At 46.2% G+C, this 24,284-nt stretch overlaps 2 protein-coding genes across 5 annotated transcripts; one reads left to right on the top strand and one right to left on the bottom strand.

Annotated features, from left to right (window-relative positions):
* Positions 1-815: 815 nt before the first annotated feature.
* C1H21orf140 (chromosome 1 C21orf140 homolog) lies at positions 816-1,784 on the top strand. The gene has a single exon (XM_006126013.4). The coding sequence runs from the start codon at positions 870-872 to the stop codon at positions 1,629-1,631; it is 762 nt and encodes a 253-aa protein (XP_006126075.2). The 5' UTR covers positions 816-869; the 3' UTR covers positions 1,632-1,784.
* A 6,456-nt stretch (positions 1,785-8,240) lies between these two features.
* Positions 8,241-21,562, bottom strand: SMIM11 (small integral membrane protein 11). Of its 4 annotated transcripts, XM_025186101.2 has the most exons (6): positions 21,505-21,561; positions 21,058-21,129; positions 20,346-20,432; positions 16,358-16,469; positions 12,975-13,155; positions 8,241-10,632 (listed from the first exon to the last, which is right to left on the bottom strand). In XM_025186101.2, exons 4-5 carry the CDS (start codon positions 16,376-16,378, stop codon positions 12,988-12,990), a joined length of 189 nt encoding a protein of 62 aa, XP_025041886.1. In that variant the 5' UTR covers positions 16,379-16,469; positions 20,346-20,432; positions 21,058-21,129; positions 21,505-21,561; the 3' UTR covers positions 8,241-10,632; positions 12,975-12,987. The 4 variants fall into 4 exon arrangements, with proteins under 4 accessions (XP_025041886.1, XP_025041887.1, XP_006126077.1 ...); XM_025186102.2 differs by lacking the exon at positions 20,346-20,432 and having other exon boundaries at positions 21,505-21,522; XM_006126015.4 differs by lacking the exons at positions 20,346-20,432; positions 21,058-21,129 and having other exon boundaries at positions 21,505-21,562.
* Between the last annotated feature and the right edge of the window lie 2,722 nt (positions 21,563-24,284).

Raw genomic sequence — 24,284 nt, 5'->3', positions numbered from 1 at the left:
TGCCATGGCAACTCCCAGGGCCTGGTCTGTTGACTTGGGTTCATGCTACATGAGTAAAACTACCCGAGTAGACATTCAGGACTTCCCCCTTCACTGTGGGAGGCTGTTTGTGGTATAGATATAGCCTTAAGCACCAGAGGGTTGGGTGGCAGCTGAGCAGGAGATTGTGAATTTCAGTGGCTTCTAAATATTGGACTTAGTCACCTACAATGGCAGTTAGGCATAAGATCCTCTTGTGAAACCCACCTCTAGCAGCCTTCTACTTGCCCTGCCTTCGAAAGGACTCTTGCCGCCACTTTGGCATATGTGTTCAGCCAGCGGTTGTGTTAACACCCCCACTCCCAAGCTTTCTCTTTTTCAAATTCAGCCATCACACCCCTGGTTGACCATTGATGCGTGGGACCAAATCTTGGACCTGTAGACTGTAATTCATCCCTGCCTGTATGGTGTGGGCTAAAAGACTTACCCCTCTTAACCAATGTTGTACCTTGCTCATCAACCTCTCTGTGTGGCCTAGTTACTACCACGAGAGGCAAATGCCACACTAAGCTGAAAAGGGCTAAATGAATAAACATGGGGAGATAGACAGGAGAAGAGCAGGATGATTTTCAAAATGAAAAATATCCTGCTGACACAGTCCTTTACAGCTTGCTGCACAACTATGATTTATGTAGTGTAACTGAGCTATTATTTACTGATATCTCCCTGAATTTTAATCAGACATCTGAAAATGCCAGTGCCATGTCCTTTGTCTGTTATGATGCTACTGAATAACACTAGTGTAATGAAAGCCATTATGAGATCATCACTTTCTTACCCTTTATCATCAGAACCTTTTGTGAACTTCAAAGTACGGGGGGGGAAGCAACATGTATCGCTTCATAAATCCTCTTTTAAAGCACATCATTCACAGAGGTTCCTTTGACACTGCTGCAAGGATGCAGTGCCTGAAGTATTTACAAACTCTGAGGACTCTGCAGTTTAATGGTCACAACACCATCTTCTTAGGAGAAACTGATATTTCAGAAAGTCTCATAACAGGGGAAAAGTTATCGCATGAAGACGGCCAGAACTGGCCAATGTGGACACTCATTCATGCTGCAAGCAGTCAAGGCTGGGTGCCATGGAGATACAGACTGTTGCTAAGAGATGAATTGCCCATGAAGCAGCATGAAGACATCTTTCAGGAATTGTGCGAGTCTCTGAACAAATTCTATGGGCAATGCATCATTGTGGTGCGAGAGAAGAGGCAACCTAGTGAGCTGCAGGGAAAAGAATTCACTGCTAAGGAGACAATAACTCACCCACAGGTTCCATCAGTCACTTACATGTCCAGCATTGAGTGCTGCCCTCAAATTGCACAAGCCAATGGCCATGAGCTTCTCTCCGTGCCTTTGCCCTACAACTATCTCCACCCTATGGATGTAGCGTGGTCTTCTTTGAAGTGGTTTATTATCAACAACAGGAAGGAGTTTTGTCTGAGGTCCATTGAGAGAACTTATTCCTATAGGTGTATCCTGTTCAGTGACTTGGTTGAGAAAGGACTAGAGAAGATGACCCCAAGCAAATGGAAAATAGTGACAAACAAAGTGCGGAGATGGGAGAACTACTACCTTGATACATTTGCTTGAGGGTTTCCTCCTGCAAACATCAACTGCTCTTCAATAAAATAAAAGACCAATTAGCCAGTGGGCAAGCTCTGCTGAGCCACTTCGCTTCTTAGATGCCAGCCTCCAACAGAGACAGTAACAATTATGTTGATAAAAAGATCATGTAAATCTGAATTTTAATCTCTTTATGTGATCCAGGACTAGGTTGGTAAGTGGTGTGTAAGTTCTGGGGCAGATAGATTTCCCTTAATCACAGAAATGGTCCCAAAGCAAAACTAAGGCTCCAAACAGCTTGATTATGGGATGAGTTTGGATGCTGACCTGAGTCTGAATATTTCTTTTTCCTTCATCAAATCAAACTCCAGAGATAAAAACACTTGACCTTCAGGGAATTTTGAGTTGGTTCCTGATCTGCAGCTGAATTTTGCAGCTCAGGCCTATTTCTGACCATTTTGGGAGATCTATTCATGAGCAAAGTACAGCTGAGGTGTACATTCCAATGATTTTTATGCTTTACAGGGGAAACAAACCAGAGGAATTCAAGTTAAGTTGACTTTAACATAAAACATAGGTATTGGCATATCACTTCAGACCAGTATCTGACCATGATCAGCACCAGATATTTTGGAAAAATGTGTATTGCATGTTTATTTGAATGGCTTGATCGATGCACTGAAAATCCATCCTACTTTTTCCATCTGTGGAAATTATATAACATAGAAATTAGAGATGGATATGTAAATTACTTAATTAGGAAATCTAGTCCATCCCTTGGGGGATAAGGGAGGAGTCAGAATAGTATCATTTCCCTACAGTATATTTTCTAGTACCTTATGAATATATGCATAGAAGGATTCCTTTTCTCATCTTGTGTTCAGTACTAAAAAGTGCTGCTCTCTGTGGAGGTGGAAGATGAAGAAGTGGTAGTGATAGACTTAAACACTGTAAATGGGAATGGCATTTACGTTACTGAAGGAGTAGAAAATATATGTGAAGAAAAGCTTTTATTGTTCCAGTAGCATGGGCCTAATTGGTGTGAATGAGAAGTAGTTCCTCTCTCAAGTCAATGGAGTTAAATAGCAATAACACTGAGAAGAGAATCAGGCCCAGCGTGTCTTGAGCGATGAAGGACAATAACTGCACAGCCAACACAGGGTTCATTATTTCTTTAACAAGCTGGATGATATACAGGACTATTGTAATGTTTTTCTTGATCTTTGAACAATAACAGCTATGTACTGCACATAGACATGCCAAAGCCCAATACTGAACCCGGGTCTTATAGATCATCAGTCTAATAGTCTCAGCTGAACTAGTGAAGCAACTAGGTGGAACGTCTTCCTTGACCTTTAAACAATAATATTACACTATACACAAGAAAACAATACACAACGAAACGAAAAGCACCTCTAGACAAGCAATAAGCAGAGGCAAGATTCTGAGTTAGTCTAGGGTGAATCCAGAATACAGCCAATGACTTCATTGCTTTACTCTGGATTTATTACGGTAGACGTAAGATCAGAATATGAACCAAACACTAGAACAAAACTAAGTGCTGGACTGCTTCACCAATTCCGCACCTTTCTACTGAGCGTATGTGCCTCTCACTTGCATAACTGTGTTCTTCTTTGAGGGACAGATTGAGACACCTTTTACTCCCATTGATGTCCCCACTGAAGTCAGTGGGACTATCTGCAGAGTCAGGCACTACTCAGTGCAAGTAAAGACCCTTAGCTAAGCAAATGAGAATCTTCCCATCGAATGAAATTTGTCATTACAGGCAGTCCCCGGGTTACGTACAAGATAGGGACTGTAGGTTTGTTCTTAAGTTGAATCTGTATGTAAGTCGGAACTGGCGTCCAGATTCAGCCGCTGCTGAAACTGATCAGTTTCAACAGTGGCTGAATCTGGACGCCAGTTCTGACTTACATACAGATTCAACTTAAGAACCCCAGGCATCCCCAAGTCAGCTGCTGCTGAAACTGATCAGCGGCTGATTCCAGGAAGCCCGGGGCAGGGGCTTCCTGTAGTCAGCCACTGGTCATTTTCAGCAGCTGCTGACTAGGGGACACCTGGGGCAGAGCAGCTGGGGTGCTGCTGGGTTGGTCCAGTGGCACCCAGAGCGGCGCTATGGGACCAACCGGCAGCGCCCCAGCTGCTGTACCACAGGCATCCGGAGCAAAGCCGCGGAGCACGGGGGCAGCGGGACAGCCCAGACGCGCCGTGGCTATCCTGATGCCCTCGGGCTCCGTGGCTTTGCTCTGCTTTGCTCCCCGTCCCCCTGGTCTGCAGACCAGGGGGACGGGGAGCAAAGCGGCGGAACACGCGGGCAGCGGGACAGCCCAGACACGCCGTGGCTATCCTGCTGCCCTCGGGCTCCGCGGCTTTGCTCTGCTCCCCGTCCCCCAGGTCTGCAGACCAGGGGGAGGGGGAGCAGAGTAGAGCAGAGCGGCGGAACCCGCGGCCAGCTGACAGCGTCTGGGCTGTCAGCTGGTCGCGTGCTCCGCTCTGCTTCCCCCCCCCCCCATGGTTTGCAGACCAGGGGGAGGGGGAGCAGAGCGGAGCAGAGCAGAGCGGCAGAACGCGCGGCCAGCTGACAGCCCAGACGCATCTGGGCTGTCAGCTGGCCTCGTGCTCCGCTCTGCTCCCCCCCCACCCTGCAGATCAGGGGGAGGGGGAACAGAGCGGAGCACAGCAGAGCGGCGGAACGCGCGGCCAGCTGACAGCCCAGACGCGTCTGGGCTGTCAGCTGGCCGCGTGCTCCGCTCTGCTCCCCCTCCCCCTGGTCTGCAGACCAGGGGGAGGGGGAGCAGAGCAGAGCGGAGCAGAGCAGAGCAGAGCGGCAGAACGCGCGGCCAGCTGACAGCCCAGAAGCGTCTGGGCTGTCAGCTGGCTGCGCGTTCCGCCGCTCTGCTCTGCTCCGCTCTGCTCCCCCTCCCCCTGGTCTGCAGAGGGGGGGGGGAGCAGAGCGGAGCGCGCGGCCAGCTGACAGCCCAGACGCGTCTGGGCTGTCAGCTGGCCGCGCGTTCCGCCGCCGCTTTGCTTCCTCTCCCTGGTCTGCTCGAGACCAGGGAGAGGAAGTGCCCCGTTCGTAACTGCGGATCCGACGTAAGTCGGATCCGCGTAACTCGGGGACTGCCTGTATTGCACTGATCGCAGAAGAAAGATCTTGTGGTGTGTGTCTCAGTAACCCAGTAGCTTTTAAAAGCTTAACACAGGCGGGAGCTTTTCATCCTAAATTATTTTGCACAACTGAGAGCAATTGCAACCCATTCTCTATGGGATTTTGGAACCTTATAAGTTGATGGAAAACCAAATGGCTAATTTAGATCTTGGGGACACCAAGCACAGTGGTCTTCAGGCCAATGACTAGGGCTCCTCAGGCAGTACAGTAATACAAATAATCCATAATTATATAGTTCTGACTGGGTTGATCATTTAGGGTGACAAGCAATTTCTATTACTAATCATGTGGTAATAATAGGCTATTAACAAATAACATGCATTCATTTCCCAGCAGAGGGCATTTAAACTTGCATGGCTGAGTCGAATAAATGCTTTATATGGTTTTAAGTTGCTGTGATTTCATTGTAGTCTCACCAGCTACGGCCCTTGTAGTATAATCCAATACTTTTGATCATTATGGCTGTCTAGACTGGCCAGTTTTTCCGGAAAATCAGCCGCTTTTCCGGAAAAACTTGCCAGCTGTCTACACTGGCCGCTTGAATTTCCGCAAAAGCACTGACGAACTCATGCTGCTCCCGTTCGGGCAAAAGTCCTTTTGCGCAAAACTTTTGCGCAAAAGGACCAGTGTAGACAGCTCAGACTTGTTTTCCGCAAAAAAGCCCTGATCGCGAAAATGGCGATTGGGGCTTTTTTGCAGAAAAGCGCGTCTAGATTGGCACGGACGCTTTTCCGCAAAAAGTGCTCTAGATGCTCTGTTCTGAAAATGCTTTTAATGGAAAACTTTTCCGTTAAAAGCATTTTCGGAAAATCATGCCAGTCTAGACCTAGCCTACTTGTTATCAAAGCATATATCTTAATTTCTGTCCCCATCTCTCTTTGTGGGCAGGGCTAAAGCTGAAATAAGCTATGCAACTTGAGCTACATCAATTGTGTAGCTCAAGTTGAAATAGCTTATTTCAGCTTTTGGCTCTGTCTATACAGCAGGAAGTCCGAGAAAGAGCACTCTTCCTCTGACTTCCTTTATTCCTCATAAAATGACGGTTACAGGAGTCAGAGTAAGAAGTCCTCCAGCTTGACAGTATTTTGAAATTATGTCGAAATAACTTTTGTACTTTAGACGTGCACTTATTAATGTCAATTATTCCGAAATAACACAGCTGTGTAGATGTAGCCTGTGTGATTAAACTGTAAAGTCAAGAAACTCTGAATAAAGGTTAGAGGTCACATGAGAGCTGGATGCCAATTCTAATATTGATGAAAGAGCCAGTGCTCAAGGCAAGCCGGAATGCAAATAGCTTCAAATTACATACTATCTCACCAGCTAATTGGTTCTGAAGCGGAAACACTTTTTCAAGGAGCAGTCTATCAATGAAAACTTTTTGCTCCGGTTCATGAAGCAGGAATGCAATGACTAGATCAATACCAAATTTCGTAGTCGTCTAACAATATGCCCAAGTATTCCATGCATGGAAATTTAGTAGGGCATTAAGGCTGACCAGGGAAAAAGGGAAGTGTCTCACATTTTTATTTATTAATCATAAGCCCAATTTATTTTTACACACATATTCTGGGGCATTAGAATAGTCTGCCTGGATAGTTTGCCTGCGTTTCAGCTATTTTGTGTGAGAACAAGTGACAGCGGTGTACTCTATGACAGAGTACACAACCCGTTGTTGCTGTGATTTGGGCCGGACGATATTTTCTTTTCCCAGCTCAGCACCTGATATACACATGGTGGGGGTGGGGAGAAGCAGCAGGCGAGCGGAGCGGCATTTAAAGGCACTTAAAAATTTTTTTTAATCTATTTATTTATTGCTCAGCCAAAATTTTCCTGGGGGTCACGAGTACAAAAAGGGTGCGCACCACTGCTCTAAGAGCCACAGGCAAACATAAGAAATAGGAATAAGTTTCCAGTGTTCTCTAGCAATAAGACAGCCCTTGATTTTTATAGGATGGCCTCTGGGATTTGTCATTTTCCTATGCTCTGCAAAGGCTCAACATTATGACAGACTTTATTTTGTGGTGGTCTCTTGGAATCCATTCATGCCACTCTATAAGTTAGCCTCAGGCGGCTGCTGAAAGATGCTACTTCCGTAGCTGCTTCTATAGCCCTTCCCATCTGTGCTGGCCCTAGGGCTACAGGAATGCTCAGGTTTAACACAGGAAATGGCCAATACAATTTTAAAGAAGGACCAGCTTCAAAGCAAGTCAGTACAAGCGGCTATCAAGCACATATTATTCCACTCCACTTCACGTTCAGAGTGAAATGGGAAAGCTCCCACCTCCCAAAGCCTTAACTGTGCTTCTCAGTTCAGATTGGTACTTGACAATTTCATGTGATTGCTACAATAACCCATGGAGCAAATCCCATTGTGGATGGGATGGAGTGGAGGGAAGGGGAGTAAACAGAAATTAGAAAGAGGAAGTCACAAGAGAAAGGAATAGGATAGTAAAAGGGGAACAAATTATATATAAAGTGAGAGCATAGAGCAAGTGGTTATAAAACCGAAAAAAAGAAAAGTGAAAAAGGGAATAGAAAAAGGGGTTGAGAATTCAAACTTCAAGCAAAAGCACTAAAAAACAAGCAACACAGATGTAAAATAATGGAAGTCCATGCTATCATTTTTATGATCAATGAAAAATAACCGTTCTAAATAATTTGCAGCTACTACAGTCCTATTTATCTGAGGCTCTCCAAGCAGACACATTTAAAAACATATTTTAAAATAATCATCTGACAATACAGAGTTGTCGCTGCTCAGATCATGTGATAGTGCAGGACTGTTTAGAAGGAAAGTCAATACTAAAAGTTAAAAGACATAGTTAAAGAACACTAGCAACTTGGCATTTTTCAGGTGATTCACTGAAAATACATAGCTCTGTTGAAACCAAAGAACTTCTGAATAAGAAATCCAAACCCAATCCGAGATTCCATGGCTCCCTGGTGTTAGAAGATGTTCTTATTTGTCCCTGATTCTTCTTCACATATGCAGTATGGGCCAAATGCAGGGAAACCTTCCATAATGTATCCCTTTCAGAAGGGCTGGTAGAAAAGAACTTGTATGCTCATGCATCTGTTATCCCTACTCATTTGTTTCTGTAGCATAAACACTGGCACACCTTTAACATTTCTGGGAACACAAACACCCACGCCATCCTTTTGCTAAGTGAATGCATGTTTGTTTCTGGTAGGGTTGCTTAATTTCAGAGTACGCCTGAGGCACAGAGTATGGGAGTGGCCAGCCTTCTGAGTTGCAGAGCAGCACTGGCAGCAAAATCAGAGGGTGTGGGTGTGTGTGTACACACCGACTCCCCACTGGCTTCCTCACTCGCCTCCTCCACCCATGGAACAGGGAGGTTTGTTTTATAGCCCTTTGTTTTACTGTCTCCCCCCTCCCTCCCTCCCCAAAGGCAGGTTGTGGCCCCAGAAATTCTAATGCCAACTTCAGTTTCTTTCTTTATTTGCTGAATCTGCATGCAGAAGCTGTTTTGAGGAATGAGATGACATTGTTACATAATCACAGTTCAGAGTAGAGACCCACGCTCCAAGAGTCAAATGATTACTATGATAAGTTTGTTTATGAATCTGCTCTTGGATTGTAGCCATGTATGCTACTTCCTAAAATGGGGATTTTAGCTACAGAACTCTAAAAAACATCAGGGAAGGGCCTTAAAGATATGGCCTAAATATGTGGGCATATCCTCTCTGATGTGTTCAGTTATTTCCTGAAAAAACATGATATCCTCTTGGAACCAGTGGGCTTCCAAATGAATCTAACACGGCTTGAGCCTCACAGTTTGATTAAATATCTTTTGTGTGTGCTTCCCCCCCAGACGGGGTAGCAGAATGGAGCAGAATTAGAGACTACACTCCATGCTCATACCCACACAGGAGCCAGAGGCAGATATGGGAGCTGTTGCAATTCACGTGGTTGGCACATGGTGGCCTAAGGCAGGACATAAACATTCCACAGACAGGCAGGCTTGTCAGCTGAAAGTGGCTGGAGACTGACAGTGAAAGATGCAGCAGGAATCCTGTCCCACCACAAACGATTTCATCTTTCCACACCATCCCAGTTGCTGTCCCTTGTGTTACAAAATATGCATTGTTAGTGACTATCACTGAGGTAGCTAGCTTGACTCCTAGGTTTTATAAAAAGTCATCACCATTTATAGAAGCCTGTGTAATTCTGTGCTACTGAAACCCACCCAAGCATCTTGCCCAGGGCTGCACCTCCCTTAGACAAGCATTTAACAAAACACCACTCGCAATATCTCCACAGCCTTTGACAGCTACCACTTGCTAGCTTGACTTCACCAGGTGCAACAACAGGCAGTTGCAGAGAGAGGGCGGCAGTGAGCCACTGATGGTCACCTCTTCTGCTATAGTAAGGTACAAATCCTGCCCTCAGAGCCACAGACCCAATTTTTCTCTCAGATTTCAGTCACAAAGGTGAAACTTTGAAAAGTTATAAGCCACTGATGAATGATCCTTTATAATGGGAATATTGAGGCAGCTGTAACTATTGGTATCTCTATGCACCCACAACAATAGTTAAACCTCTACGATGAGTGGAATGTCTCTGCTGTAGATAGGGTTGCTAGATGATTTCACCAAAAATACCAGACACCCCCCTCCCTCCAAAAAAAGTACTGGGCAGCCAAAATGCAGTCGTGGCCCTTTTAATTGCCGGGCTGTTCCCCTGCCACGTGTCCGTTGGGCGCCGAGCCAGGAGATGCAGAAAATACCAGACATTTTATATGTCTGGTATTTTCTCATTTCTTTACCGGACAGAAGGTACAAATACCAGATACCTGGCAACCCTAGCTGTAGATTAGCCAGCCATTCCTTGTTAGTCAATTCTCTTTGCTTAGCTTCAGTGCTACGCACATGCAGTAATGACTAGTGAGTGCATACGAATACTTTGTATTTCAAAGCCAGAGTGCGGGTTGTGTGTGTAAGTAAAGCACCCGGCCAAGGTTCAAAAGATGCAGCTATGTTCAAATGTTCTCTATGTAGCAAACTAATGCAAGAGAAACCTCCAATGTCCCAAAAGGACAGAAATGGCTGAGTTTTAACAGTTATGGTTTGATATGCACTATTATTACAATAGAGCACCATGTGCATTTGGAGCTGCATGTAGGGTAGATCTAGGAAGACATAGATATTGCTTCTCATAGTTTACACCCTGGATTGGTTCCTCTGGCTCCAGTGGAGGAACTAGACTTCCCCTATTCTCTCTTCTGTAGATAGCCCTGATTGCTTTGCGAAAGGAGCAAGTGTAATGCCGTGGGACCTCTGGAGCTTCATGCATGAGCCTCTACAGCTTGAGCTAAAAGCCACTTGGCTCTCAACTAAGACTCTAGAGCTTACTCTTTTTCGCTCTTTAAATGAGCTAAATGCCACTAGATGGGACAGTGAACAACATCCAGTAGGGACGGATGTAGGTTACACAAGAACAGCTTGGGGTTTTCTCGTCTGCCTCCTACAAGCTCTACCTGATTATAGCACCGATGGTGGATTTCAATGTATTTTCTTCATTAAAACTGATTGTCTTACTGCACTCCACAGTTGATTTGTAAGAACAGTCTCTTATACAGGACCCAACTTAAGTGCAGCATTTCTGGTAAGCAGAGACCAAAGCCACTCCTACAGAAGAACCTTTTTTTGTACAAATAGAGGATGGATTTTCTCATTACATGTACAAAAAGTCAGGGTGCAGGGTGAGTGAATGCTGCTTGAGGGTGGTTTATTTCTTGGACACATCATTCCATCAGAGGGAAGTCTTCATCCTCCTGGGAAAGGAGCCACATAAGCTGCCAAATGTCAGGAAATCTGAAGAGAAAAAACAATGATTCAATGAGCAAGAACAGCTAATATGCTCTGTTTACAACATACGGCCTAAATCGGGTTTCCCAGCCTGTGGGTAGGGCCCCAGCATTGGGTCACCAGAATGTTTTGAAGGGTCACGTGGCAGTTCCTGCGACTCCATCGCTGGCTGGGCTCACTGCCCTGCTCCGGGCACTAAGACTTCTAGGGTCCCAGAGCCACGGTGAGGGGAGTCCAGGTAGGTCACATGTGAGTGAGTGGTACTGTCACCCCATGGGCCAGGACACTACTCACACAAAATTAGTCCAGTTAGGAGGTTGGGACCAAACCTGAGGGGCACTGGAAACCTGGAGGTTGCAGTGCCCAGAGCAGAGAGCCAAGCCAGCACAGGAGCTGTAGGAGCTGCCCCTGTGGGGAGAGTGCCTGTCAGGATCTGACTGGAACCACCTCAGTGCAAGATCATAACCACAGCCAGGTGAGCAGGGCAGTGTCCAAGGGCCCAAAGTGCAGGGACAACTTGAGCTAGCGATGCCATGGGCGGTCAGTAGGGCTTTTGAAGGACATGCCACCTACCCCCCAATTCACCAAGCAGCCTGTCTGGATTGTGGGGTATGTAATGAAAAAAATCTGTGGGGCATGTGGCCTCCCCTCATGTATCGCACTAATATATCTATATATATTTGTTTACAGGAGCATACCAGTGCTCACTCACAACTTATTCTCAGGGCCATAGTTCGCCACTAGCTTTTACGCATGACTTTGCTCAAGGCTCCAGAAGGATACTGATGACAGGATGTGGGCCCAAATTGCTAACGGTTTTAAAAATCAAAACTAATTTCTTACATGGAGTGATGCTTGATTTAAAAATATACCAAGAGTTCTGCTAATTTCAGAGTACTTTTCATTTACGCTATGGAAGTCAGATTATCCCCATTTCGCGGATATTGAAACGAAGGCACAGAGCAAAACTTGTCCAATGTCACATAGCAAACAAGTGGCAGAACAGAAAATAGCACCCATGTCTCTTGATCCCCCTACAGTCATATAATCTAACCACTAGACAACACTTTTCTTGCATTATACTAGTACACCTATAATTCTCCATGCTATGGGCTCAATCTTATGTGATAATATAGACTAGAGAATTTTCACCCAGGTGACCCTTGGCCAAGTCCTTTTTAAACTTGTTTTCTGCTACTCATGGCAAAACAGCTAAAGAGAATACAGGCAGTCCCCGAGTTACGCAGATCCGACTTATGTCGGATCCACACTTACGAACGGGACTTTTCTCGCCCCGGAACTCGCAGGCGGCGGGACCACCCAGACGCGCAGTGATCCCGCCACCGCATCCTCCGGGGCGAGAAAAGCTGCTTCGGGTGTCCCTGGTCTGCTGGGGGGGGCGCAGCTAGGGCGCTCCCCCCCCCCCAGCAGACCAGGCTTTTGTTGTGGACGCCTGGGGTAGAGCAGCTGGGGTGCTGCCGGGTTGGTACTGGGGGGACCTACCCGGCAGCGCCCCAGCTGTTCTGTCCCAAGCTCCAGATTCAGCCGCTGTTGAAACTGATCAGTGGCTGATTCCAGGAAGCTGGGGGCAGAGCAACTCTGCCTCGGGCTTCCTGTAGTCAGCCCCTGGTCAGTTTCAGCAGCAGCGGCTGAATCTGGAGCCAGTTCCGAGTTACGTACAAATTCAACTTAAGAACAAACCTATAGTCCCTATCTCATACATAACCCAGGGACTGCCTGTACACAGCAGAAAGAGAATCTTGTACTGAGATCTCTTACAGGTCATGAATTGCAGTCTGACTTTTTTGATGATCATTGTGGCAGTGGTAAAGGATGAACCACTCAACATACATGCATGTGCTGAAGTACAGTGTGCACCTGCCTAAACCTGGACTCTCTGGTCCAGCGACATTCATGGTCTGGCAGAACCATGGACGTTCCTAGACCAGAGTGTCCCAGGACCAGGAGTCCAGTGACAGGAGGGCGGCTGGGAGCCTTGTCGGGGCCAGAAGCCCAGCAGAGCTGGCAGCAGCAGGGCCAGCAGCTGGTAGCCCAGCCGTGTTGGGTCAGAGGCAAAGGTGCCAGCTGGAGCCAGAAGAGGAGTGAACAGTGATCTGGGAGGACGATCATAGGGAACCTCCCCTGGCCCGGCAAATTCCCTCAGGTGCCAGACCAGCGAGGTCCAACCCACACCACAGGAAATATTTTTATCCGGTTACAAGGTAAGTGATGTTGAACAAGATAACATGTGCATGTAACTAGAACAGAGCCAAAACATATTAATGAGCTATAAAAGCATAATGCCCTCCTGCTGTACTCTGACACCAATACAGCCAATAATTCTATACCTTATAAGACTCTTCAATCTTCCTTCTTTTCCACTTCTTTTTTAAGCTTCGCCTCACGTTCTTTTTTCATTTTTGCTTCAATTTTTTTACTCTGATAAATTTTTACTCCAGCAAATGCTAAGCACAGAATTAAAGTTTTAGCTGCCAAAATGTACATCAGCAGTGGAAAATTCTCCAAAACCTGAAATACAAAACAATACATTTCAACAGAGTTTCTTCAATACTCAAGCCACTGTGACATTTAAAACACATCGATGGCATACTATGCAACTTCCCGATGAAAGTGGTATTATTCAAGACTTTGTTCATCCTATGGCAATGCAGCACGTCATTCTTCCCATGGAAAATTTCAGGCCATGTGTATCAGAGTTCAGATGCTGACTGCAAAATACTTTCCCTCAATTCATCTGAATTTGTAAATGAATTTGCTTTGACGAGGTACACACCTCTTTTCTCTCTGCTTGCCAATGAATTAGTTTATTAGCACAACTGTTAAAGCTAAGGGGATGTTGCAGGAGATCTGCAGAAAGCAAACTTTCAGTGGTAACTGTGAAGATTCACCTGATTCCCCCACACTCATCTCAGACATAAAGCATGATCAAAGTTGCTTTTCTGGGCTGCGCAGAAAATTTTTGGCCTTCCTAGAAATTTATGTATTCCATGAGTTTTGACACTGACTTCAATGGCGTTAGGATACCGCCCAAGTTTCTGAAGAACCATCAGCTGAAAAAGGGGATTATGATGAATGATAACTCTAGAACCCTTAAATATGAAATCTCCTCCTGGCACTCACTGCTTGAATTACCCAACAGCCCAAATAATGCTCCTCTTACATGGAGCCTGCTGTCCAAACGGATGACCATTTCACCTGGACCTGACATCAGGTAGCTACAGAGCAATGCCAAAGATGAGCTCCTCAGGCAATGGTAATAATGGCTCCTGAGGAAGATCTTTATGTACTTGGTAGCTGGGACTGCAGCATGGAAGGAAAAACAGGAATTGCACAAGGTATCTCTGTATGAGACCAAAGGAGCCAGGGTTAAGTCAAGAATTGTAGCTCAGGAGCTGCAGGCGAATGCTTGACACATCACAGACACCATCCTCCTCTGAAATAAAGGCACTGTCTTGGAGGGTGACTAAACCCTACCAGTACTGGGGGGTTGGGAGGGCTGTCACTGGCTCTTTCCTTGTTCACTCAAACCATGATAGTGAAGGCACACAGAAGTGGCTGCCATGCTCTGCGTAACTTGGAGCTGTAAAGGTGATCTGTTGAGACAGTGATCCAGACTTGGGGATGTGTGTGCGCCTTTCTCTCAAAGGGGGGAATGACTATGGTTTTTGTGAATACCTGTGCAGATGTCAAAGTCCAAAAAGGGAGTATTGAAAAAAACATCTACTTCATTCAGGGCCTAAAAATACACCACGCGACCAGGTACAGAGATCAGGTAACCAGGCCTGGCCTTTGGGCAAGGCAAGCGAGACGGTCGCGTTGGGCCCCCCACACTCAGGTCCACGTGACTGCGTAAATTCAGGGCCCTGCGCAGTGCAGCTCCTGGCCCCGCCCACCCGGCCGGAAGCCGCGTGGCTCAGCATGCTGCCTTGTGCCCTGCACACTCCTTGGCTGGACCTGCAGGTAACCTTGAGTTTATTCCATCTCTGACCCAAACAGTGATCCAGGGAGGGGCCATAAAAGCAGCTGATCCAGAAACAGAAAGTAGTAGGTTCCCTGGGATAAGGCTGTTTTTGTTGCCTTGCAGATGGGTAATAAATGCTGATCTGTGGAATACCCTTTTTCAGTCTGATTTCTTTGGTTATCTGCTTTTCTGTGAGTAAAATACAGAGATCTCCATGGAAAAAAAAATCCATCTGGTTCATACTGTTTCTGAGTTGAGTTGAGCTGAGTTGCTTCCCCAGGTTGCTGTGACCTCTGTGTCCAACCAAAAGAGCGTAGGCATTTAATAAGGAATATTCACAATGTGCTACTTGTGAATAAGCTACAGGCCACACAGCAGTCACAACAACTATCTGGCCAATCATGCCGAGCAATGTGCAGGCAAAATGTGCACAAGAAACTATTTGTTATTTATCGTAAACCAAGCTCTAGTCACCATCACAAATCAATGATGTGATAAATATCCACCGAAAATGGGTGCTGCTGAAATGGTACTGAACTGCATTTCGAGTGCAAACAAAGGAAAACTATGTTCTGCCCCATTTTAGTAAAACTAACCATGTTCTCAGTAAATGGGTTGTTTTTCCAAGAGTGGGCTGCCTTTACACATATCTCTAGGTATACTAGCAGCACCAATACTCTCACATGCCCCAAATGCCACCACAGGTGATGGTGATTTCTTACCTCCCACGTAGGGTTGCCAGATGGTTTAACTAAAAATACCGAACACCACTACCCTTCTCTTCCCCCCCCCCCCCGCAAAAAAAAATCACAGGGGGAAAAATTCTGTTGAGAAAAAAAAAGGGGGGAAGACCAAAGTTGGTGAGAAAAAAAAGGACCCCAAGAGTTATTAAGCAAAAAAAAAATAATAATAATAAAAAAAATGCATGGCCCCTTTAAGAAGAGCCTTTGAAGCTTTTTTCTGGTGGCTATCTTGTTTTCCTGATCGAACCAGGTAAGTGGGGGGAGAGAGGGTCTGGGGGTTGGGCCCGGTTGCTGAATGTGTGTAGAGTTGCCAGGTGTCCGGTATTTTCGCCTCCTGGCAGGGAAAAAAATCAGAAAATACTGGACATTTTAGGTGTCTGGTATTTTCTGAATTTTTTACCGGACAGGAGGTGAAAATACCGGATTGTCCAGGTCAATACTGGCCACCCGGCCACCCTACCACGCAAACAGGACCAAACTATTAATAACCTGCCTATGGCTTTAATTATAATCTGCCACTACTCAAGAAACACATTGTGTCTGCTGTGCTGCTGCTAAGTGGTACACCTGTGCCAGGCATACAGGGCAGCAACATGGGGTTGAGTGGTATAGACAACACAGCTACAGTACAGCTATGAAAAGGGGACTGGACAGAATGGAAGAGAAGCAGAGCCAAACGCCACGTACACCGTGTGTATGAAGAAGCAAAACAGGGTCTGCCTATAGCATTCTGAAAGGGCCCACAGCAAAATCCTCACTCATATATGCCTACAGCAAAGTAAACTGGCAAGGCACTGAACATATGTGGTAGGAAATATGTTAAGCCTCCAGACTCCATGGGGAGTGAGCTGTGGTTAAATTCCCTCAAGCCTGAAAATGGCATTTATTCCAAACATAGACATGCATTCTGACACAACCCCCTTCCGCCCCCAGCTTAACATACTCCTCTTTAACAACCTCCCCCCCCCACACCCACCACTACCTTTAATAACAAAAGTCTCCTCACCCTCCAATTAAATGCCACCATCTTGGATCTCTGACGGTGTCACAGGTCACACCACAGTCTAAGCCCAGCAATGTTTGTCAGATTCATAAAAACCTGGTGGAGGCGCAGTCATCTGGGGAAATAAAAATAAATAAAGTGAGCCAGCCGGCTTGCATCTGACACGTCCTCGCTGCGCGTGTCTGACAGGCTGAGGAGACGCCGAGCCCACCGCTACGTTACTCTCAGAATGGTCAGGAACCACCTCGCCAGGAGCGGATTATTTTGTAGCTAGATGAGTGACAGACCCAACACCCCGTGGGTGCCTTACACGGAGCGGAAGGTTGACAGGCCTGGCTGGAACAGGTGTCATGTGTTTGTATGGAGGAGGCCCAGCCCCTTCCAGACCCAGCAAATCCCTGCAGCTGTTCAACTAAAAATGCAGTGCTGGCTGCTTTAATAAGCATGACGTGAAGACAGATGACATATCCCCATGAGATGTCAGAGATCTAGTAGAGGAAAACACTCCCACCAAAACCAAGGCTGTGTTTTTTAATCCCCGCAGCCTTGCTCACAGCTTGAATCACCAATGCTACAGTAGCTCTTGTCTTTAGTATCTGTCACCTAGAGGAAGTGAAAATATGCTTCTGGACTTTTTGAAAAAAAACTATCCCTAAGTCCTCCTATGGTAGGGACACAAAGCAGCTGAAAGTAAACCCATTGATAAACCCATTATCAATGAACCCTGGGGAGCCTGCTGTTCAGCTCAGAAATGCCTGAGGAGCCTCAAGTGGCCATAAGGCAGCTGCATGTGGATGAGATTCTGCATTTTGGTTTTCTCCTCTGCTTAACCAGTGGTTTCAGAACTTCAGACACATGGGTTCCACTTTAAATAGGTTTCCCTGTGCATGCTCTACCTGTCTATGAGCTGTCTCCCCGTGTGTGCCCCACGTTTGTATAACAACAGACTCGCTATGTGATCCGTAGGAGGGGAACTCCATCTTAGCCACTTGCAGAGCCATACAAACAATAACAATACACCCACCACAGCTGCCTTTCTGGTCCTCCTCTGATTAAGATTCAGGAGCCAGGTGAGTGGTCTAAAGGCTCTTACCCTTCTTAACTACCTCACCATGGGCACAGTGAGCGGTGTGCTCACAAGACAGACCTCAGACTGCTTGCAACGCAGCTCAAGCTTTTGGAGAAAATGTGTGTGTTTGCTATTTCTTTCATTCATTTTGTTCAGGAAACACCGTTTTAATTAGGCCCAATATCCAAGAAGCACAGCTCGTACAAAGTGGCACAAAAGCATAACCTCACTCTTCCCATAAGGAAGTGTTTGGAATGGTGAAATGGGTTACTGAATCCATGAAGAAAATGAACTCTTGAACTTGGCCCCTCCTGCGTGCAAGGGCTTTCAGTAATCGAGAAGTACCCATTCCTTGGGCCCTGAGTGGACTAGCCCATCTCTGATTATCTATAAGGGAGTTGACCATGATTTGTGGCATTCTCTTCATAATGCCAGTGCATTATAGCAGGTGTGAGCTAACTAGTACAGTAGCTACTGGTTTACTTCCTGCAAAAAAAAAAAAACCCAAAAAACAATATTAAGCAAATATTTACTTCAAAATTTTAATGACCATGAGATTTATCAGCCCTTGAGATCTTTAATCTTTGGGATTGTTAGTTCTGATGCTCACCTGAAACCAGTTGTGGGAGCATAATGCCCAATATTTGGTTTGAATTCAAACCTGCGTGAATCAGTTTTTAGGATTTGGGACCCTACATGGAGATATTCAAGCCTGAAAGTGTTGGCCGGAATCCTTTTAATCACACATACTCCATCATGACCATGAATTGCATTAAGGATAACCGCTCACTCTCTTTCTTTTGCTGTCTTTACATATACCCACGCTTCTGTAAGCTCCACTCCAATTCATCTGATGAAGTGGGTTTTACCTATGAAAGCTTATGCCCAAATAAATCTGTTAGTTTCTAAGGTGCCACAGGACTGGTTGTTGTTTTTGCAGATACAGACTAACACAGCGACACCTCTGAGACAGCTCAGTTTGAGAATGTCCTTTAAAAATACTCTGAAGAGTGGATGAGTTTAGAGGTTCAAAACTCAGAGTCAATCAGGAATCAAAGATCTGGTTATGTCTGGCCATTGAGGGAATTATTATTTCTTTTGGTGTTTTGACAGAGCAGGACATTGAATGTAAGAGGTTGGTGAATTATCAAATTATGCCACATAATGATTTTTGTAATGCTTTAAAAGTCTATAGAGATCTAGGCCTGATTCTCCATAAATTGATGTAAATTAGAAGTTAATTCAAAGGAAGTCAGAAATAGGGTAAGTGGAAATGAAATCTGGCCCATTTCTGTGTACTGTGGGATTTTTATTAAGAATCAGGAGATTCTGCCATCTCTCCTACTTACAGTATCAGCTTTACTCACTGTTGTGAACTGGCCATCTTAGTCAGTGTTGCATACCCACTCTCTGATGTCCCCAACATCCAATGCCCTCCTGCCTTAATACTGCTTTGCAGCTCATGGGTTCCCCTGCTTCCCCATCTTGACCCAGGCCTGCTAAATATTGGCAGAAGAAGCCAGGATGTGTATCTATGAACAGCGGAACTGACTGCATTGTACTTTCAAGGTTATGATATCTTAAAGAAAGGCAGGCAAGTAAACAGCTGAAGTTTCGTGTTTGCTTTTCCAAAGGCTGATAAGGCAAAGCTAGGAATTTATAAAAACATCCACACACAGCTGTTACGTGTTCCCCTGAAAATGTATATTGTCTTAATAAGTACAACAGCACTGGAAAGGAGGCTTGGCTCAGTGCAAAGGAGGTCACCTTCACTTGCGGTCAGGACTTTGGAGGAGATCTTGTGGCTACATCATGTGAGCGATGGGGGCTTGAGCTCTAGTATGAGCATTGTCATGGACTTCCAGGGCTCAGTTCACCACGACTTGCATGTTGCATAGTCACTTACACACGTGCAAATGCATGTAAAATGACCACCACAATAGCACCTCACAATCTGTAATATGTTTATCCTCACTAAAGCTCTGCAAGGCAGAGCATGTATCCCCATTTTATGTATGAGGAAACCATGGCACAATGAGAGCGCAGGGAACCAAACCCAGTGCTCTCAAGACTTAGGCTGCTGTTTTAACCACTGGACCATCCTTCCTCTCTGCCTCAGCTTCCAAACCATAACCCACCACTCACGCAGTCTTGCATCACCTGTTCACAGCTGCAAATGACGACACATGGTGCAAGGCAGTGGGAAATGAGGCCTCTTATGTGACGTTGGCTGGGAAACTCCTGTGGCCTGCTGAGAACTTTATTGACTCAGCAGTGAAATGGGACTAATAATACTGTTCTAACTAACACGGGTACTGCGGAGCTTCATTAACATGAAGTGCTATGAGAAGAAATGCAGCATAAAAGGGCAAAACAGAATTTACTGGATTGCATCTACAGTAAGGTGATGGCAAACTATAACCTGTGCTAAAAGAATGTGTATCCTCCTTCCATTTGCCCAGAAACCACTTCTTTGGACCATCTCTCCCCATCTTGGTCATCTCACTAGCTTCCTCAACCTCATATATTTAAAGAAACCACAGATATGTTTTACAGAATACAATTAGGCAGAGAAACAACTTGACCTCGGATGCTGTGTGTCAGGCTGGGAATGAGATCCCCCCAGTGGCTGTCAATGCCAGCCAAAAACCCGGTGCGTGACATGGCAGCAGGAGGGGATCTGAACCCAGACTGCTATTCCCACAATTCTCCAAAACCCACCAGCACATATGATACAGGGTGCTATGATAATACTGGTCCAGCTTGGTCCAGATGCATTTATAGCTCAAACACAGTGGCCCAGATTCTACTCTAGGCTGCGCTGGTGTAAGTCATAAGTTGCTCCATTGAGACTAGTGGAGTTACTCTGGATTGAGACCAATGTAATGAAGAGCAGTCTCTTAAATGACTAACAAAAATTACCTCTCCCCAGAGACATTTGTCCCTGGAGTTGTGCAGAGCAGAATTATTACCAGCGCCTCAGACAGAACTTCACATGTATGCCGCATCCTGGAAATCAAGCATGAAGCAAAGGGAAATTTAAAAGGACAGTGTACCGATTTTAAATCTCATTATAAATGCTTGCAGCACCTCAGATTGCTAAATCTGAGGTCCCAGTACATCGCATTAGAAACATGCCCCAATGCTTTTAGATCAGACGGCTTTCTGCAATGCCACCTCCTCTGCTGCACTTGCTACCAGCCAACCACCCATCACCTGCTGCCGTATGCCTTCCTCTTAACACACAGAACGTCCATTGCTTCCCACTTGCCTTGCAGCCCTCAGCACACTGCCCAGCTTTCCTGTTGCCAATTACCAGCTTCCCACCACTTCCCACACTTTATCCCCTGCCTACACACTGCTTCATTGTGCTGCCTTCCCCTGCTATTGCAACTTTGGTACTGCTCCCTCTGCTTTCCCCCAAACCCTTCACACGCACACCTCAAGGGAAGTCCTCTCCCATCTGTCACCTACCTTGCATCTGAATTGCACACACAGTTCAGGGAACTGAAGTAACTTTTTCAACACAGTAATTTTCACTCTCTTTCTGCCATTCATTTCTTTCCCTCCCTTGTGACAGAAAAAGTGAAATCTACTAATCCGCATAGCTAGTTTCATTTTTAGGTTCTCTTACCCAAGAACTCAGCATCCATGCTTTGGGTTGCGATACTCAGAGGATGGTCACATGCAGCCAAGTGTGTTTTTGCTGAATTTTAAAATCATATTAAACAATGTTAATGAGCTGGAGAGGGAGGGAGTTCTTACAAAAGTCGAGGCTCAAAATGTCCAACAAATACAGAACGGAGAAATGGGCACAACCCAGAACAAGGCAAGGAGTCTATTTTTGAACTACCTTGCATATGTATGTAAGATGTTTCTATTTTGATCTCATAGCAATGTCAGCACAAGATACAAATCAACAGTGAATCAGAGGTCAGGCCCAGAAATGTAGCTTTCCCTAAAACTCACTTTGTTTAAGGTTTGCATTTTGTGGTGAAAGTCCACCTCTTACAAATACTCCTAGGTCGCAGATTCATTTAAAAAATAAGAGCTTCCCAAAGAGAACAGACTGATAACATACCTTGTAGCAGGCAGCCATTACACACAGAGGGGAAGTGGAAATAAACTACTAATCCCAGCGGTTTTGCAGCTGGCAAACTACAGCTCCCAGCATGCCACAGTCATAGCTAGCTGTTAACCCCTTCTTTTCCATTGTATCTCTATAAAACAAACGTGCACTAGACACAACTAGCAGTCATATCATTTTGTTACATTTAACACCCTAGTATTATCAACAGTGATAATATAGAATTTGTCCTTTTAGAATGGCACCTGTAGAACTCATAAAGAGCTTGCCCTACGCCTGTAGATAGAACAGAAACCCATGGTTAAAAGTATCCACATCATCTCACATTCATATTTGCTGTGCTCCATACATGTCTTGTGTGCTGGCTGACTTTAACCCCTATTTGCTATAATAGTTTGATCATTACCTGTACAGACACTCTTAACAAAGATTTGCATTGGAACTAACCGGTAACTGGTAGTTCAAATCAAAGTTCTACACCCATCTCATCCTGTCCCTGAAAATTAAAAAAACCCAATCGGTTTAGATAATGGGTGGGCAATAATTTTTTATGTGGGGGCCACTCTAAGATTTGGAAAAAGGTCAAGGACCTCACTTCTCTATGGAGGAAGTGCGGGGTCCAGGACCAAGTTTGGGTGCAGAAGGGAGCTCCGGGTAGGAGACTGGGATGTAGGAGGGGGTGTGGGTCTGAGACAGAGTTTGGGTGAAGGAAGAGGTTGTGACCAGGGGCAGGGGATTGGGGTACAGCATCCAGGAGGGGATGGGGTGCTGGAGAGAATTTTAACTTGGGGCAGGGGTTTAGGAGCGGGTGCTGGGTATGGGAGGGATTTGTGACCTGGGATAGGAGGGGTGCAGAGGGTTTGGATGGTGACCTGAGACAGAGGATTGGGGGGCAGGGTTGGAGAAGAGGTGTGGGTGCAGAAGAGGATTCTGGCCTCGGGGAGGGATGTAGAAGGGGATGCAGGATCTGGGAGGGAGTTGTGACCTAATGTGATGAGGAGTGCAAAAGGTTTGGGTGGTGACCTGGGGCAGGAGGGGCTGTGACCTGGAGCTGGGGAGTGGGAGGGTTTAGGGTGCCAGAGGCAGGCTCTGGCTCATAGGTGTTTACTTTAGGCGGCTCCCAGCCAGCAGCACAAGAGGGACCCCTGAGACAGCCCCCGTGACCTTTTTTCCTGAGCACCTCTTACTCATTAATAGATAATCCTTCCAAACATTCCTGCAAGGTAGGGGAAGTGCTATTCCCATTTTATACATGGAGAACAGTAGCACAGTTACACACAGCCCTTCTCCACCCCTGCTGCTGCTGCCTCTGTATCAGAAGCAGTAGCAGTGTGCGGGGAGGCAGGTGGGAGCCAGTGTGTGCAGGCGAGCACAGGATCCCACCTGTCCCCCATTACATACTGCTGCCTCTGATACAGAGGCAGCACTGTGGAGGGGGGGAGGGGTGCAGACTTCCACGGGAGTTCCTCCACCCCCATGAAAACATACAACTCCTGAAATTTTCAGCAGTTACATGTTTACCTTAATAAACACTTTTTAACATCCCTACCTTATAGAAGCTGAAGGCTTGACCCAGATAGTGTATCTGTCCCTCCATGTTTGAAGAATTCATGCAGGGTCTTTGCAAGGGAGATAATCCCTGTAGTTTCAATGTCCTTGAGTTACACACACACACACAAAACAGTAATATTTTTTCATGTGCATAGCAAATGGTGTTGGTTTGCCACAAAGACTGTGACATATTATGTCTCATTTATATGTACATACTAGAAAACTTACCCCTCTTGCCTGGATCCTTCAGGGCAAAGGTCCAGGGGTGGGTGGTAAAGGAGTCAGGGCAGGGCCGGGCCTTGTGGATTTGGGGGGGCAGGGCAGAAGGCTGTGGACATGAGGGCTATGTCTACACTGGTGGTTTGTTGCTCCAGAAGTATACAAATGAGGCTAAGTGTGGAATATCGCCGAGCCTCATTTGCATACCTAGTGAGCCGCCATTTTGCGGAAGAGGCTCTTGAGCTAGAAGGAGCTGTCTACACTGCCCCTTCTTGAGCAAGAAAAACTCTCTTGCGCAATGCCGTTATTCCTGAAAATAATCAGTGTAGCGGCATTGCGCAAGAGGGCTTTTCTTGCACAAGAAGGGGCAGTGTAGACAGCTCCTTCTAGCTCAAGAGCCTCTTCCGCAAAATGGCGGCTCACTAGGTATGCAAATGAGGCTTGGCGATATTCCACGCTTAGCTTCATTTGCATACTTCTGGCGCAACAGCCCGCTAGTGTAGACGTAGCCAGGGGTGCAGGATTCAGAGTGGGGGGTTGAAGAGGATCTCAAGGCAGAGGTTAGGGATGTGGGGGGTGCAAGAGAAAGGGTTAGGGCGCGAGGAGGGGTTCAGGGTGGCGGGAACCATTTGGTGGGGCCTTCTCTCACTCCTAGCCAACAGGGGCCTTTTCTTTCTTCAGCCACCTCCACCCTCCAGGCTGATAGGGGCATTTTCTCTCCCACAGACCCCCTCCAACTGTCCTGGCCATCAGGGCTGTTTTCTCTTCCTCCAACCTCCCTCCCCCCAACTGCCAGGGGCCTTCACAGCACTGTGGCCAAAGTCCAGGAGGGGGAAAGAGTTTGGGGTAGGGAAACTACTTACCTGTTGTTCTGACAAGCAAGATGGCAGAGCCCCAGTGGCCACCCTCATATCGCATCCCTCCCTTTGCATGTTATGGAAAAGAGTCTATTTCCTGAGGCTCCCAGTTGTCCTGGCATGACCAAACTCTGCCTTTGCTTAAGT

Source organism: Pelodiscus sinensis, chromosome 1 (assembly GCF_049634645.1).
Source record: "Pelodiscus sinensis isolate JC-2024 chromosome 1, ASM4963464v1, whole genome shotgun sequence".
In the NCBI taxonomy this organism is placed as follows: Eukaryota; Metazoa; Chordata; order Testudines; family Trionychidae; genus Pelodiscus; species Pelodiscus sinensis.
The sequence above is the reverse complement of the archived record's forward strand: the minus strand, read 5'-3'. Positions and strand labels throughout refer to the sequence as shown.

What these genes read in the sequence shown, in the direction of transcription:
- C1H21orf140 (XM_006126013.4), top strand. Translation starts at nt 870, where the DNA reads ATGTATCGCTTCATAAATCCTCTTTTAAAGCACATCATTCACAGAGGT.
- SMIM11 (XM_006126015.4), bottom strand. Translation starts at nt 16,378, where the DNA reads ATGGTGGCATTTAATTGGAGG. An exon ending in TGGTGGCATTTAATTGGAGG is followed by an intron (nt 13,156 to 16,357) that starts GTGAGGAGACTT and finishes TTTGTATTTCAG; the next exon opens with GTTTTGGAGAATTTTCCACT.